Source organism: Platalea leucorodia, assembly GCF_965183815.1.
Source record: "Platalea leucorodia genome assembly, chromosome: 5".
NCBI classification, from domain to species: domain Eukaryota; kingdom Metazoa; phylum Chordata; class Aves; order Pelecaniformes; family Threskiornithidae; genus Platalea; species Platalea leucorodia.
The window spans coordinates 102635007-102652552 of record NC_138827.1 but is presented as its reverse complement, the minus strand read 5'-3'; the positions used below and the strand labels follow the sequence as shown (position 1 = coordinate 102652552).

General features: G+C 38.2%; 1 protein-coding gene across 1 annotated transcript in view; it reads left to right on the top strand.

Moving 5' to 3' along the window:
• Nucleotides 1-17546, top strand: part of BAZ2B (bromodomain adjacent to zinc finger domain 2B) — a 117324-nt gene that overhangs the window by 61068 nt on the left and 38710 nt on the right. Inside the window, exons 8-14 of the mRNA XM_082314673.1 lie at nt 1109-1405; nt 3807-3867; nt 4420-4528; nt 4803-4904; nt 9650-9860; nt 14568-14660; nt 14774-14835. Of these exons, the coding sequence (XP_082170799.1) occupies nt 1109-1405; nt 3807-3867; nt 4420-4528; nt 4803-4904; nt 9650-9860; nt 14568-14660; nt 14774-14835 (935 nt within the window). The remainder of the gene's footprint in view (nt 1-1108; nt 1406-3806; nt 3868-4419; nt 4529-4802; nt 4905-9649; nt 9861-14567; nt 14661-14773; nt 14836-17546) is intronic.

The window sequence follows — 17546 nt, the reverse complement described above, 5'->3', positions numbered from 1 at the left end:
GGGTATTCTGCCACTTGGTCGTATGGCAAGTATACTTTCAGCTGTCCTGGTAAGATGGCTCCAACCTTCTGGAAAGGCTGTCGGAGACCTACCTTCCAGATCAATCACCCAGCCAGCAGCTCGTGTACTGTTTATGCGGCAAGGTACCCAGGAGGGGGATGGAGAGAACAGGCTGGTTGATGGTTAATTATTCCGGCAGGCAGAGCCCATCTGCAGAACAGGCTTCCCCAACCAGAGAGGGACTAAACAAAGGCCTTCAGATTGTCAAGAGTGGCAAGAAAAGCATGATTCTAGGCTTCATTCAGGAGCACAGTGGTCAATGAGCAAGATCAGAGAAAAGTACCAGGACAGTTGTAAGGGCTGCAGTGTTCACAGATAGCTTTCAGACTGCTATTTTAAAGGCTCTTACGCAATTCGGAAAGGCAAGGCCTGTTCTAAAGGGTTGATTGTATTCCCAGTCACTCCTTTCTCCCCTGTGTGCCGATATCCCTTGGCTCCAGCTCCACCTTCATCATTCTCTTTCCCTTTCTCATCCACACACCCTGTACTAATCCTCCTTTTTCCTCACAGCTGTAGCCTATCTTCAGTTCCTTATGCTGTCTGCCCTTTACTGTATCTCTAACTCTTTCTTTGCCCAGATCGCAACACTTCCAATTCTGACACCTTTCAGCCTGTACCCAGTTCCATCATTTGCTTCCTCTTCATGCTAGATACCACAACCTGTGAAGTGCCTTCCTGCGGTAGTGTTCAACTGCTGCCTGGCTCACCGGGGATGTCTTAGCTGTAGCTCATTCTAGGGCAAACAATCTCTTAAAATACTGCAGCTTCTGTCTCTCACCTCCTTGTGGAAAAACAAAGGATTCCTTCCGAAACAACAGTGCATTATCATACAGAATTACTTTATGCTGCCATAGTTGTAGTCATTTTAAAGTTTAGGTAGTTAATTATAACCTCCTATTTATACTCAAGAGATGTTATAAAAAAAATTTGAGTCAGAAAAGCTTCTTATTTAATAAGACAAAAGACTTCGCAAGTGTTAGAAATTAAATATATTTGCCATTAGTAACCAAGTCATAATGTGCCTTTTGCCACACTTTTTTTTAAACAGAGTCTGACAGTAATTCTGAGTCAGATACAGAAGGGTCTGAGGATGAAGATGATGAGGATGATAAAGATCAAGATGAATCGGATACAGACACTGAGGGAGAAAAAACTCCACTGAAACTGAATAAAACTTCATCCTCTGTGAAGAGCTCTTCCATTGGTCTTGCAGCTCATTCCACCCCACTTAATCTCCAAGTAGCAAAGACCCCAAGCTCTGCGCCAGCTGCCTTATGTCCTGAGTCCCAGCCTGCGGTTTTTCTTGGGACAGCACCGTCTGCTCTTACACCAAGTACACACTGTGGTATCTGAATATCTTTTGTTATAGTACAATGTGACATCTAAGTGGCAAGTGTTGTAAAAGTAGTTACAAAAGTATTTTAGACACTGGTATCAAATTACATCTCAACAGAAGAAAGAAAATTTTTTTACTGTAAGAACAATCATTTACTGAAACAGCCTCCCTAGGGATGTGGTAGAGTCCCCGTTGCTGGAGGTTTTCAAGATGCAGTTGGACAGGGTGCCAGATAATCTCATCTAGGCTCCCTTTTCCACAAAAGGTTGGACCAGATAATCTTTTAAGGTCCTTTTCAACCTTGGCTATTCTGTGAATCTGTGATCTTTTCATGGGTGTTTGCAACAGACATGAAAATCAGTCAGCAGAATTGCAAGTTCTCAAGACCTGAACGTTACACTTAGTCCAGGACATTTTAGCTTATATAATTATTTGAGAGAAGGTAGGATGAAGTAGCCAGAGCTGATATTTATTACATTAAAACTCTTCATTATTTAGTCTTTGTTATTTACCATTTTATTATAAACTAGTTATTCTTACTTATTTCTAATTTCTATGCACTATAGTTTGCATTCTGAGTCTTCTATTTATGCCCCTTCTTCAACAAATTCGATAACTGTATTTAGGTAAAATACAACTTTATTCATTATTATTTAAAAAATCTCAGTGGCATTTATGGATTACAAGCAAGGAATTATTTGTAAAAGGGTCGTGAAAATTACATTTCGCATTTAGCTGGTGTTTTATAGTGTTTATAATCCTTCATTTGGTGACTAATTTGTAAGACTTAGTAATCACTACTGCTACAGAAAAGAATGCATTTTTGAAAGTCACACTTCTCAATTTGCATGGTAACTATTAAATGAAATTACATATTTACTACTTTGAATCAGAAACTTGGTATTTAATTAACATGCAAGTAAGTACATTTTAAATGGGGACATCCACTCGTAAATTGGTTTTTATATTTGGATTCAGTGGAATAGGAATTTTCATTCTATGTCATCAAGGGTGTTAACTGTGAAGCAGTGTAACGTGATCTGCTTCATATTTTTCCCAGAAACAGGCCCGTTAATCACACAGTTTGTAAAAGAATTTCCATGCATTAGGAGCAATCCAAATTGTTAAAATACAAACTTAATTTTTTTTTTTCTCGGAAATCTCTGTTGATTTATGATGCTTTGAAAAGGCCGGTAGCAGATTTTTGTCTGTTTACAGAGGTGGAAGGTAGAATAAATTAATTTTGTGTTCTTGTTTTAGGTGTAGTACTTTTTCCTAATAAGAATCGCTGTAATACAATTAAAATATTTTTCTGTCCACTTTACCTAAAGCTGGTCAGTCACTGAAGAGGTCTTGTGTCTCTTCTCTGTATCTGTTTTGCACTGGACAACTCATTTTTTTCAATTCACTTGTATTTGGACAAGCAATCTCCCTCCTTCCACTGTGACTATTAGAAGTAATGTAACAGTCAGTCATTTTAGTTTAAGACTGCAGACGTGCCCAAGAAGTTTGGCATCCAAGCATGGGCAGTTCCTCAGTGCTTTCTGTAGAGGACTCTTAGCAATCGCTTCCAGATCGTGCAGGCTTCTCAGTTGGAAACCTGTGCCATTGCGCCATATGGCACTCCTCCTGGCTGTACGAGGTTGGAGCAAGTTTCAAGGGTTCAGTCTGATAATGACACTATCTCATGTTCATTCCCATGGGGAAGAGAAATGTCACATTCTTTACACAAGGTCCAAACTACCTTTTTGAGAAACGTGTCTTCCAAAAGTTTGTCTGTGTACGTAGTTCATGTCCTACAGTTCTGTCGAAGAGGCTTGAGAAAAGTATCAGCCTTTGGCACTCTATAAAACCCCATGCTTGGCAAGTGTCTCTATGATATTATTGATTCAGTCTCTTGACTAGCACTAAACACATCATCTGTTTGAACTTCGAAAAACTGGAATAATCTTGAGAAACTTCTGCTTTTGGCAGTTGACCACAATCTATACACAGTGCTCTTTGAAGACTGAGCCTATTATAATGTATGGATTTTTAAAGTAAAGAGTGTTTTCATTTTCATCTTCTGTACTGAAAAAATTTAAATATGGTCTTATATAGAAAAACAGGTGTGCAAGGAATTATTTTAGCAATATCGGAGAGAGCCAAACAAGGCAAGCAGTTCAGTATGGCATAATTAGGTTGTCTTCTGTTTACAATTTTAGAAGAGGTTAAAGGAAACTTAGAGAAAAATGTATTTCAAAAGGGAGAATAGTTACATTAATTTTCTTGGTACTTGTGGTATGTAATGGCTAGAATGTAAAAATGATTTATCTTTTTGGTTTGGGGATATAAGGATAAAAAGTATATTTTAGGAACATGTTTTCATTTTGTAAATCCTCTTAAGTGTTAATCAGAAATTCTGTTTTAGGTATTTCAAAAAGACGAAGAGTAACAGATGAACGGGAGCTGCGTGTTCCTCTTGAATATGGGTAGGTTATGTATATACTTGATATTCCCTAAAGGGAGAGAATACCTTCAAAAGTCAGTTGGTAAAGAAATGACAGTTTAAAAATTTTTGAGTCTGAACAGTAAGGAAAGGATTCCAATGATTTAGATTTCCAACGCACAGTGACTGTGGATCTGTTTAAAAAGTGTCAGCATATTTCATGTATTAATTTTTGTGCATCAAACTCGCTCTTTTGCGAACATGACCTGTCTCTTAGCAGTTTTGCCACTGGAAATTAATCCTGATGGTTAGATCTGAGCCAGTGTAGACTGCAAATAACTCACTGAAATATAGTTCTAAGCTGTTTAAAATCTGGTAATATGTAAGTAGCTTGATACAAATAAATCCACATATAGTCAAGAGTTTGGACAATCTACATAATAACAGTTTCTGGTTTTGCCTATTTGATTTATGATACTCTTGTCACATTTTAGGTATGTGCCTTTTCCCTTTTATGTAAAAATCTTAAATTGACATTAATTACTTGTTTTTTAAAAAGTGTATTGTTGTATGCAACTATTTCATATTACTCTAGCTGGCAAAGAGAAACTCGAATAAGAAACTTCGGTGGTCGTCTTCAAGGAGAAGTAGCATATTTTGCACCCTGTGGAAAGAAGCTGCGACAGTATCCTGAAGTAGTAAAGGTACATTCCTTTTTTTAACTTCTGTGTTCTAATGCTACTAAGCATGCTTGCAATTAAAAAATGCCATTTTTTCCCCTTCAATAAAGATACTTATTTCAAAATGTCGGATGATGTGAGGCATAATGTGTCTCAGTCTGTTACTGATTTGATCTCCTATAAATGCATATCCCTTTGATAGAATATGCAAAACATTACACTCACAAAGTTAGCTGTACATCAAAGCTGGGTTGTAATTATTTACAAGCTGAAGTGGAAAAATATGTGATTTTTTCAGTATCTCAGCAGAAATGGAATAATGGATATCTCAAGGGACAATTTCAGCTTCAGTGCAAAAATAGGAGTGGGTGACTTCTATGAAGCCAGAGATGGACCGCAGGTATCCACTTTTTAAAAAGTAAAGTCTTTGATCCGAGGAACATTAACTTAAATTTAGGTGAAGTAATTTTTGCTACAGTCTGAAGCATTGTCTGTTTTTAGCTAATTCGTTCTAAAAATTGTGCGTATTTCTTAATAGTAGTGATAGTGAGATGCTGAGAGCTTGATCCTGGGCAGTGTTGATAACTGCTCCTCTCAGTGATTTTATGAGGAGGTTGCAGGAGTTCGGCATGCCTTATGATCAGCTCTGAGCCTGGATTTATCTAGTATGAAAGAACTCTGAGCTACATATTTTATCGTAGTCGGTGTTCAGATATTTCTGACTAAAACTCTCTTTCTTCCTTTACTGTATAAACCTAATATTGATAGTAATTTATGTGTATGCATTAAATCACACTATTTTCATGTATGCGTGTGCATAATGTATATAAAATATGTGTTTAAATACAACTGTTTCATGTATGGAGAATACAGCCTGAGCTTCCTGAAGCATGAGATTTTTATGGGAAGGAATGCTAGTTATGCTTTACCATGGTCACAGTTAGCCTTTGTGTAGATAAACCACAAAAGGATAAGTAAAATTACATGACATGCATCCAGTGATTGGGTAAGTTTCACAAAGCTCAAAGATGGAACAAGATACGAAGAAAATTATCTAAGGGCTAAATCAGTATGTGTTAAAGAATTACCTATAGCAAACCAAAAGCATGTGGATTCCTTGCTTCTGATAGCACCTGTGTTTCTCTCTCTGCTGGTGCACAAGCAACCGGATATTATGGGTTATTCAAGGCAGTGACTAACTGCTTTAACAGAGAAGCATATCTGGCAGAAGTGGGCCCTGAAATAGTAGGATTAGAGGAATGTTTGAAGTTTGGCAAATGTGGAAATTCAGTAACAGGACCTGGAGGCTCTAAACTGCTGTGCTTTAGAAAGATCAGTGTGAATGTGATTTGGGGTGATGGAGAGGACACGGGTCCTTATGAGTTCTAGTAATATGGATAGGAATACCATGTCAAATAGTAGGTGGAAGAGTGTGTTGTGGAGTGATGCTGAGCTGTGCCCTAAGATTGCATCTCGCTGGCTTTGTTTCATATGTAACAGCAAGAGTATCCATCACAGAATCACAGAGTGGTTGAGGTTGGAAGGGACCTCTGGAGGTCACCTTGTCCAAACCCCGCCTGCTCAAGAAGGGTCACCTAGAGCCAGTTACCCAGGATGATGTCCAGACAGCTGTTGAAAATCTCTAAGGTGGGAGACTCCACCACCTCCCTGGGCCACCTGGGCCAGTTCTCAGTCACCGTCACGGTGACAAAGTGTTTCCTGATGCTTCAGTTTGTGCCCGTTGCCCCTTATCCTGTCGCTGGGCACCTCCGAAAAGAGCCTGGCTCCATCCTCTCTGCACCCTCCCTCCAGGTATTTATACACATTGATGAGATCCCCCTGCACCTTCTCTTCTCCAGGCTGAGCAGTCCCAGCTCTCAGCCCTTCCCTTCGCAGGGTCATTATATAGTTAGAGAAAACTTGACTCTTCACGCAGCTCCATTCATACCCGTTTTAGTTGAAAGTGAAATACCAGTAAGGCCAAAATACAGACTTTTTAACGTGGATTTAGCTCTCTGGGAGTAATCATTAGGTCATGGTAAACATAGCATGCACTTTTTACCCCAATAAGATTTTGCGTAAATATAAAAATAATGTTGGTTGGTGGTGTGTTTGTTTTGTTTTGTTTTGTGTCCCGTCCCCGTGTCCCGCCCCCGCGGCCCCCCCCCCCCCCCCCCCCCCCCCCCCGAGTCTGAATGCTTGCCTAAGAAGGCAGCTGAATTCAGATACAGGAAAGGAGGAAAGTGCTTGAAATACTTTTTGCCATCTCCTTAAAGTACTTCTTGGCATCTCCTTAGTGTGAAGTAACTCCTATGTACGTTAGTCTTTCTCAGATTATCTGATTATGGTGCCGCCTCAGAACAAATGCAGTGCATCTTTATAAGGCATGAAGTCTACCTCTTTTAAGCCAATTCTTAAGCTTACTGTTGTTTACTTAAGAGACTTATGCTGTGAATAAATATTTAGAAGTCTAAAATGTTTATTACAGATGCAATAGAAATACCATACAGAACAGCCAACTATAAAATCGGCTGTCATACGCATTTGTAATGTAGTAGGAATTATTTGCTTCCTTTTCTAGAAACTGGAATTTAAAATGTTTGTCCTATTCTGAATTCTGTAATTCAATTTAGAAAGCTTTGTTGTTAACTTTTCCTCACAAATCTAAACTGAAATTAATGAGGATGTCTGCTTCTTGCGAAGTGCCTATGGTTTTGTTCATTAGTTTGGTTAAGAGGCTTCGAGCTTGATTCTGCTTCCACACATCCTTATCTGGTGCCTTTTTGGCAAATGTCCTGATTACAGTACGGTATTGCAATAGGTGGTAGATGCCTGAAGGTGAGAAATTGAATTAAGTTCTTATTTTGATTAATTTCAACACTAAACCACAACATTTCACAGTGTTATTCCTGGTTTTTCTCTAATGTTTGTGTAGTGAAGCTTAGATTTTATGGAAGCCCCTGATTCTCCTATGTTGGGGACAGCCCCCATATTTTTTCTTTGGAATATTGAAAATCCACAGAATATCAGATTGTACATTCTTTTAATAGAAATGTATTTTCGGTCAGATTTTAAAAGGTATATGAGCACAAAATATAGATGGTCAATTAACTCCTGCTTAACTGTGAATGGATCTGTTCTGGACTATTTTTGTCTTGTCCTCCCATAAGCTTGTGGAAACTTGTTGCATCCACAATGTCCTTTGGCAGGACATTAAACAGTCTTTTCCCCATTCCTTGAAACACCAGCTCCTTTTGCTTATTAAACCTTCTGCTAGCTTCATTTGATGGCCTCTAGTTGCTCTCTTGGGAGGCATTAGAAAAATGTAACACACATCCATAGTCTCTGCGGCACTAATGATCTTGTAGACCTCTCTTTCTTTTCCACATATTTGTTATCGTTAGTATCATTAACCATAGAAAATACAAATACAGAGGAAGAGCAATCTCCATTGCAGGACCTAAAGTACTTCTTGAACTATGGCTGCTTCTCCTCCTTTTCTTTGAATTCTATTTTGCCTCCCCCCCGCCCCCAACGCAGCACTTGCAGTTTGTGGGATAAGATTTCCTAGGTTGGAGGCTGGTGTAGGTGTTAAGTACAGTAGTAAATCTAGCTTACATTGCTCTACAAACTGAACCCATAATAAATTGTAAGTCGGGTACCAGACAGTGAAATGTAAGTGTACGCCTAAGTAGTACTCTTAAAGACAGAAGATGAATTAACTTCTGTTTAAGTGGTAGAGGTAACTATTTTGGATTAAAAAGTCCTTAGTGATGATGCGTTGTACACATAGTGATATGGTCATGATTCTGAACAGCTTGTTTTTAGGAACATAGCTAATAACAAAGTCCTTTGGAATGTCTGTAAAGTAAGTGTGAGATGTACTCTTGGGATAGTCTTACCTTTTTTTCAAGCGTGGATCACTCCCAGTTATCTTTGTAGATACTGATAGCTTCCTTGGAATGTGAATGTTTCATTAGCAAAATGTCATTTCATTTGTCGAATCTATGAAGAATGAGTAGAAAGAATTAAAAGATAAATTTTCAGAGTAAGCAAATAAAAAAAAATGTATTTTATGGTACAGCTAATTTGATTTCAGTTTTTATGTACATATAAATGTGAAAACTTTGGTAATGCAAATGTATTTTTTTCTGAACAGATATTTAATTAGTGTGTTTTATAAGTTACCAACTTTAATTCTTGCTTTAGCAGACATTTTCAAAATCTTTTACAAACCTTTTTAAGGGGAATTATGGAGTAGTCCCGAAGGATACTTAGCTTACATTTTTTCCCCCGCATTTTTCAAAAACTTCAGAAAATGGGAAAGGATGTTACAATTTTGAAATACTCATGTTCAATCAAACAGGATCAGATAGATTGTGCTCCTGTTCTGCTCGGTAGACGTAATAAACTCTATTTTTTATCACTTAATGTAAAGCTATTTCTGTGTGAGGACTAACTTGGGTATTTGTATTAACAAAGTATTTCAGCATTTGTTTTTGAGATTCTGTTAAAAACAGTAGTAATAGTGAAAGAAAGGCTTGAATGTATTGCTGCATACTTTGTTTAGTTAGAGAGTATAGCTAATATAACTTCTAGTTTAGATAGATGGATTCTTAAAAGTTAAAAACTTTTGATTGCTTCAGGTTGGCACAGAAATTAATTTTGTTGCAGTGGATGAGGGGAGAACTTGACACATTTTTTCATTCATGTTGAGCAGTGGATTATGTGAAAGCAGAGTAGTTATTTTTCACTTCACATAATAACAACGATGAATCTGTTTCACCTTTTAAAAAGGGTTGAGCAATAAGCGATTTGGTCAGAAATAAATAAAAATAACACAGTAGTGGCATACCTGCTAAGTAATAACTGTGTATGTCACTGAATAGTCTTCAAAATCTTGCATAGCAGTACAATTTACAGAAGTTTGTAGTGATAACCACTCAATATAGAGCTTCTGTGCATCATCAAAACATCGTACTACCCAAATAGTACATCACAACTCTCTCATATTTTATATATATAACTTACTTGGGGTGAAAAAAAAATATTTTGCTGTTCATGTTCTCAAGTGTCTTAGATTTATTTTTCCTTTTTTTAAATCTGTGTTTATAATACCTGTCTGTGAAATCTGTCAATTAAAAGGGTGTGCAGTGGTGTCTTCTGAAGGAAGAGGAAGTCATTCCCCGTATCAGAGCTATGGAAGGGCGTAGAGGACGACCACCAAATCCGGACAGACAGCACTCTAGAGAGGAGTCAAGAATGAGACGACGCAAAGGCCGACCTCCGAATGTTGGTAGCACTGAATTTCTAGACAACACCGATGCAAAGCTTTTAAGAAAGCTCCAGGCTCAAGGTAAGAAGTATGTTACTGTTTTCATGGAGAGAGGGTATTGGTATATAGAGAGTTAATGCTTTTTCTAAAGAGGAGTGATGTGTTTCACTAGGATATTAGTATACAACATTTTATTTTGGAAATTTGTTACATGCTTTTATTGAAGCCTTTTTCTTTTTCAAGATCAGTAAATGTATAGATGGTTAAAGGAAGAAGTGTGTGTGTAAATGTGTGTCTAAGAGCTTCCTCTATAGTTACTTTTTTTAGATTTATATTTATAATTTAAAAAAGCAGACATCCAATAATCTGGTTACCACTAATGTATTTTTTAAATTGGCAAAAATTAACAGATCTTTGTTTTCCTCTGTATTGGCTCAAACAACAGCGGACCTAGAATTTGAAATTGAAATTAAGAACCACTGAAGTTAGCATTTCTGTGAAGCTTGTGGCTGTTACAGGGGAAATACTTTTCTTGTGAAATCCCTGATAGTGACAAGATTTAAATGCCTATAAAGTTGAATAGGATCCTATAATAAGTGGTACCAATGTTGACAGTAGAACTTTCATGATATCAGATACTACTGCATATCAAAAGCATGAGGGCCTGGTTTTAAATGAGCATCAGGTACATGTCTTTTGAATTCCAGTTCTTCAGTCCATAGCTGTTTCATATTTTCTGAATGCACCTAATCCAATATGAAAAATTCTTAGAGCCCAGGAGTAGGATGTTTGTTTTAATTTAAGACTTAAGTATTCTTTCATGTGCTGACTGTGGATGGACATGTTTGGGTAGCTACCTTGTATTTGGCATAATGTCCTTGCTAACAGTACATGTGCTGCCTTTAATATCTGCCTTGGTGCGATTCTTTACATCTTTTTCCCTTGTTGCCTGCACAGAGTACTGTTCTGTGTAGATATATTTAAGGCATATTTAATGCTTTGGACACATGGACAGAGAGAAGGCAGTTTTAGAAACACCTTAGCACATAGTATGTCTTGTAATGTGGCACAGCTGTTTTACCTGTGTGTTAAGGTCACCACCACCTTTTGTTCAGTTGGAGAATTGGGAAACTGTGTCAACTGCTGAAGCTTTGTAGCATTTGCTGCGAGGCTGTGTATTTATTGTTGAGAGACAGTAACTGGTTCCAGAAGTCTTTTCTTCTTAGTGGGAAGAGATAAGCCCTGGTCACTAAGCCATTTTGCTTTATTGTGTATCTTCCCTTTCCCTATACTGGTCACTGTAAGGGTTGGGGGGGAAGTATTTAGGAGCACTCTCCCGTGTCTATTTTCCCACCACACACTGTAGCATTTAATAAAATGAACAAAAACATACGGTCTATATATACAAGAAGATTCAGAATGTATAGTATTTGATGTTATGTACGTTCATATCTACCTTGGTGCTTTTGTCCCCTCATGAGAACATAAGAAATGTCTCAGTGGCTCAGCCCAGAGATTCATCTAGTGCAGAGCTCTGTCTCCAGTAGTGGCCATAGGAGATGCTGCTTGGAGAAAGCATGTGAACCTGATCACTTCTTGGTCCATTTATTTCCTCATACATGCACTGTGGCATTCTGAGGTGTTTTATGAATGGTGTTGTAGAGCATGTTTTTTCTTGCTCTATTTATTTTCCGTGAATGGAACTGTTGCCCGTGAGTTAGCCTATTCTTTGTTTTTTAACCTCCTGACAATGTTTGCTCTACCAGCCTGCTGTGGCAACAAGTTCCAGAAGTCTGCTAACTACTGGACTGTTTTCATTTTTTAAAAATTATCTTCTGTTACTGTCAGCGGGTGTTCCCTAGTTACATTATTGCGGAGTTTGGAGAATAACAGTTCTCCAATTTATGTTATCCACCACCTTGATGATTTTGCAGACCTTGATCCTCTCTGTCCTTAGTCTTCTCCTCTCTAAACTGAAGAGCCCAAGTATTTTTAGTCTTTACTCAGAAGGTAGTTGTCCCACCCCTTTGATCCTCTTATGTGGCCTCTAATCTCAGTATTTCCTTTCTAGGTATATTACCGTACATTTATATATGATGAAGCTCCTCTGCTACCTTTGCCTACTGTTTTGCAGGGCTCTTCCAGAGTTCCTTGCTGTCAGCACAGCCTTGGATTTTCCAGAATGCTTAATATCATCTTCACATTTTGGGATTTAACTTTGCAGTCCCCTTTACAGGTTTCATTGATGAAAAAAGATATTAAATAAAGCTGGTTCTAACGTTCATTTGTGAAGAAACCCTCTACTAACTCTTCTTCATCAGAAGAGGTGACAGCTGATCTCAGCCCTTTGCCTGCTATCATTTGAAGAGCTTTCAGTCTGTGAAGCTTTCCTTCAATGGCATAACAGCTTAGTTTTATTAATAATGTTTGACTTAGAACCTAGTCAGATACTTTCTGAAATTCCAAATACATGAGGTCCATTAGATTCTCTTTATCTCCCTGAACTGACACGCTCATTGAAACCCGAAATTACGCAGAATTTCTCTTAGTAGAAGCCATGCTGACTGCCTGAACTGTTGGCGTTTTATAATGTACTCCATAAGTATATACAAGACATAATACATACAATAAGACTACCACCTCAACAGGAAAGGAAAATCAGATTAACTGATCTGCAGTTTCCAAGACTTCTGCTAGAGCCCTTTTTTTTGGTTAATGGGACTCACCAATCCTATGACACAGTGGCTCTTTTTAATAGTACGGTAAACATCCAGACCAGTGTCTCTATGGTTTCATGTTAGTGTTCCTTCAGATTTCTCAGCTTACTCTGTCCCGTCCTGGTGACCTGTTAACATCTGACTTACCTTCTTGATCTAGTACTTCTTTTATATTTACCTCAAATTCATCTAGCTCTTCTGACCTGTCTGCTGTAGACGATGCACTGAGTAGGGGAATCTACCCAGCATCTTCAGCAGTAGAGACTGGTACAAGGAATGGAGTAATCTTTTTTCCTAAGGCTCTTCTTTCTATCCTGTTCATCGCTACGTCCCACTGTTTGCATTTCTGGCTTCCTGTTGTGATGTATGTAAAGATCTTTTACTGTCTGCTCAGGCATCCTTTGCAAGGTGCTCTTCAAATTCTTTCTTAGCCTTTCTAACCCACTCTTTAAGTTTGGTGTGTCATAGGCTTTCCTGTTCTTATTTGAACAAGCTTTTCATTTTTTACATGCTCACTGCTTTCCTATGACGGCCTCTTTTTCTGAAGAGCCACACATGGAATACCTTTTTCCTTTTTTAAATGTGGCTCGGTATTTACCTGGACAAGTCTACATTTTTTTTTTAAACTGCTTCTAGGTTGTTCACTTGAAGTATGCATGCTTGAAGACTGCTTTTGTAGAGTTTCTTTTAGGGTTCCACCAAATGGTCTACATAGATGTTTTTTCAGTCATTGTTTTTATGCTGTGTGACTTGATATTGCACGTTGCATAGAAAGCTGGTCTTCTGCCAGTACATCTCATTCTGATATTCCTGTAACGTTGGTACCTGGCAACACCATGTATTATTAATTATCCTTCAACTGTGTCCGTGAGATGTCCATTACATCTGGATTACATTTGATACCAAGAGCTCTAGTTTCCCTAATTTCTTTTTAGATTTCTTGGCTTGATTTAGAAGCCCTTAAATTTTGCTCGATACAGCACATACTAATTTAATGGAAGTACAGGTGGTCTGATTTGTCGTCCCTGTTTTTTGCCGAATAGGTGTTTGTTTCCCATCTGTGCTTTTCAAAAGCATGCTGAACATTAACCACATCTTCCTTGTGGGTTGTGTCAGTTCAGACTAAGCTGTGCTCTGCATCTGTTGGCCTTTCCATGTAGTTCATAGTTTTAAGTTCTCCTCTATAATGTAAATTCTAATTTCCAGCTACTGGTTATCTTTTGATTAAGGTGTAACTTTTCCTTCTGTGTGTTTTCCCCTTGGCCCTGAAGTTTTCCCCGTTGTCGTATACCTGTTTATACTACTCTTGCTATCTACAGCATCATCTTATCCATACATGGATTTTCCATATGTCTGCTTGCCTCTTGGTTGTTGCACCAGAAGCTTACAGTATTTTGGAGAATGCTATCGAAGAGGTGCTGGACCTCAGTCCTTTGAGTAGCAAGCTGAATTCAACGTTCAGAAAATCCTTCCTACAGCTGTCTTGTATCAGTGTGTCCATGAACAGTTCATCCAAATTTCATAAATATTCTCACTTAACGTAGTAGAATGCTTCAGGCAGTTAGTAATTAGCAGAAGGCTGGTAGGTAGCCACAGTAAATAGAAGCGTGACCCAGATGAGTGTGCTCTTACTGCATTGTTAAAAAAGGATTAGATAATTACATGAAGTGACTTGTAAGGAAAACAGTAATTCCATGCTTTCGGAATAAAATGTTGATTTAGTACTCTGAGACAAATGTTTTCTGCTTTAAAAAGAAAGAAGAAACAAGTTTTTAAATGAAGCAGCGTTATTGGCCCGATGCTATTGCTTAATAGATATTTTTTTCCTCAAAAAATAGCATTTTCTTTTATGTAGAAAGTATCCATGTTCATTTGCGCTGTTGATGTAGTTACTGATACATGAGATACCACTAAAAGTAGTTGATAGTGAAATGTTGTCAAGATAAATGTGTGCAAAACAAATCCACTGTTTTCTCCATCTTTACCTCATGCAAATGTCTGGAATAGGAGTTGTGTCTTTATTGTTGGACAGCACTGTTTTTATGAACTTAGTATTTTCTTTTTGTAACAGAAATAGCTAGGCAAGCAGCGCAGATAAAGCTACTGAGAAAACTCCAGAAGCAGGAACAAGCTCGAGCTGCCAAAGAAGCGAAAAAACAGCAAGGTAAGTATTACTTGTGAAAGTTTGTGCATGCTAGCAGATTATTTTGAAAAGTATTAATGAAAAGTTACCTGTCTCTTGTCATGTTCTGCTGATACTAATTTTTTGTTTGTTAGCTATTATGGCAGCTGAAGAAAAGCGAAAGCAAAAGGAGCAGATAAAGATAATGAAGCAGCAGGTAAACTTTATGTGATTGCTAAATAAGCTCTTTAAATTATGTCTCAAATTATTGAAATAGGGGTATTTTAATTATTTAGTAAATTATTAGGTATGTTGATTACAAAGTGAATTTTTAAAAATACAGTTTTAAAGAGCACACAGTATATTAGTTAAAATTCTAAACTCTATAGTTATTGTTCATGTTGTCAGGACATCCCAGTTTTGTCTGTGTTGATTTAAGCCACCCAACGTATGTAATTGCTTGCCAATATTGGTAAGAAATTAAAAAGCTGGTATTAAAGTACAGTGATACAACTGTTATATCTGTTTATGTAAATACTGGAATAGTGTAATTAGCTTCTTCAGTGATTCTGGCTGGCTGTCAATGATTTTTGGTTGTGTGCAAAGGGTTGTATCTCAGTATGCCAGTGAATTTATACATGTTTTTAAACATACAAGTATTGTTAAATACTGTCATAGCAAATACTTCCAATAAAAGTGAGCCCATATAAACTTTACCAAATGAAGCTACCTACGGAAGCAGGCTTTTAATTTTTTTAACAACTGATTTTGACAAATTGGTGAAAAGTTGTGTATGTTGTGAATCTGAAGATTTTTAAAAGGGAATAATTTGCGTTCAAAAATATATTTGTGTGGTTATTTTTTTATATTAGTTCTGTTCAGTATGAAACTTACTGCAGAGTTCAGAAATGAAATACTTCATCTGGTAGCAGTCAAAGGACAAGTTTTTTAGCTTTCAGTGAAAAGACATTTTTTTGTGTTCACTACGATTATTGCCTTAGGTTTTTACCCTCCTACAGTGGCAGAGAATAAGCATATAGAACCTCCGAAAAGTAGGAAAAGTTGACTTTGGGAGGCCAATTCAACCTGTACTACTGTTAAATTAGTATGTGTATGCATAGTACAGATAATACATATAGTTATTTTTAAACAAGAATGTCTAAATATTGTTTGAATTAACAGTTTTATGTTCAATGTTAATATTCTTATTATAGTAGTATTTGCAGAGGCTTAAATTAAAGGGATATATGGAGATGGGAAGGATGAACATTTACTTTTAAAACCAATACCTTTTATTTGTGATAGAAACTTTTACTGAAATTTCCATTAAATTCTATAAATATTTGTACTTGATGATATGTTACGTTGTAACGTAATTTGTATTTTTAGCTCTAAATAAAATTTTGAAGTTGGACATGGGAAGAGAGGATTCCAGGTTTGACTTCCACTGCATTCACTGCCTCAGCTTTTTGGGACATTCCATTAACTTCATGATTTAAAGTAGCTCACGCCTTTCATACAGGATAAAACTGAAGTCTGTTGCAGGGAAAATGTTTCTTCAGTGGTGCAATGTCTTCACTGTAGTCTCAAGACTGGTTTCTATTTATGTTGTAGTTCAGTTGTGTTTTTTCTAAAGATGGTTTAATTATAATTTTTTTGAGCTCTAGTTGCACCTTTTCAACCTGTTGTGTTGGGCTCTGTTGAGTAATTTTATTTTGCAGCTAAGTTGCATTTAGATCTCTATAGAAGCTTCACATCTAACATTCAGATTCAGAAATTAGCAAACCAAAAAATGTCTGTATTTCATTTATTTTCTTTGTGGTTTTTCCTCCCCCCCCCCCCCCCCCCCCCCCCCCCCCAATTAGGATGAAATAATAGAATCGTAGAATCATTTAGGTTGGAAAGGACATTTAAGATCATTGAGTCCAACTGTAAAGCCAGCACTGCCAAGCCCACCACCAAACCATGTCCCTAAGCACCACATCTACCCGGCTTTTAAATCCCCCCAGGGATGGGGACTCAGCCCCTGCCCTGGGCAGCCTGGGCCAGGGCCTGACAGCCCTTTGGGGGAAGAAGTTTTTCCCAATATCCAACCCAAACCTGCCCTGGCGCAGCTTGAGGCCGTTCCCTCTCGTCCCATCGCTTGTTCCTGGGGAGCAGAGACCGACCCCCCCAGCTCCAGCCTCCTTTCAGGCCGTTGCAGAGAGCGATGAGGGCTCCCCTCAGCCTCCTCTTCCCCAGGCTGAGCCCCCCCAGCTCCCCCAGCCGCTCCTCCCCAGCCTTGTGCTCCAGCCCCTGCCCCAGCCTCGCTGCCCTGCTCTGGCCACGCTCCAGCTCCTCCATGTCTTTGTATGATCTTATCCTACCACTTAGAAATAGTTCTAGAAAACCAGATCTCTCATTATTTTGCCTGTAAGTGGCATCCTGAGCTGTTAAAACAGCCAATGAAAATATGAAGGCCTTTCACATCTTTGAAACCCAGATATTAAAACCTAACTTACTTTTCTTTAAAAAAAAAAAAAGTACTTAACCAGAATTGGTGTTACTGCAGACTGCCTTAAATATCCCAGGAATAGATAACAATTAATCCTTGTTGGTAACCATTTAGATTTTTCCATTAAGAAAGTGCTCAGTATAGTAGACAGTGGGCTAGAAGTTGTCACTCTACTATCTATGAGTTAAACTAGGAGAGGGAAGGGGCTGAGAGCTGGGACTGCTCAGCCTGGAGAAGAGAAGGTGCAGGGGGATCTCATCAATGTGTATAAATACCTGGAGGGAGGGTGCAGAGAGGATGGAGCCAGGCTCTTTTCGGAGGTGCCCAGCGACAGGATAAGGGGCAACGGGCACAAACTGAAGCATCAGGAAACACTTTGTCACCGTGACGGTGACTGAGAACTGGCCCAGGTGGCCCAGGGAGGTGGTGGAGTC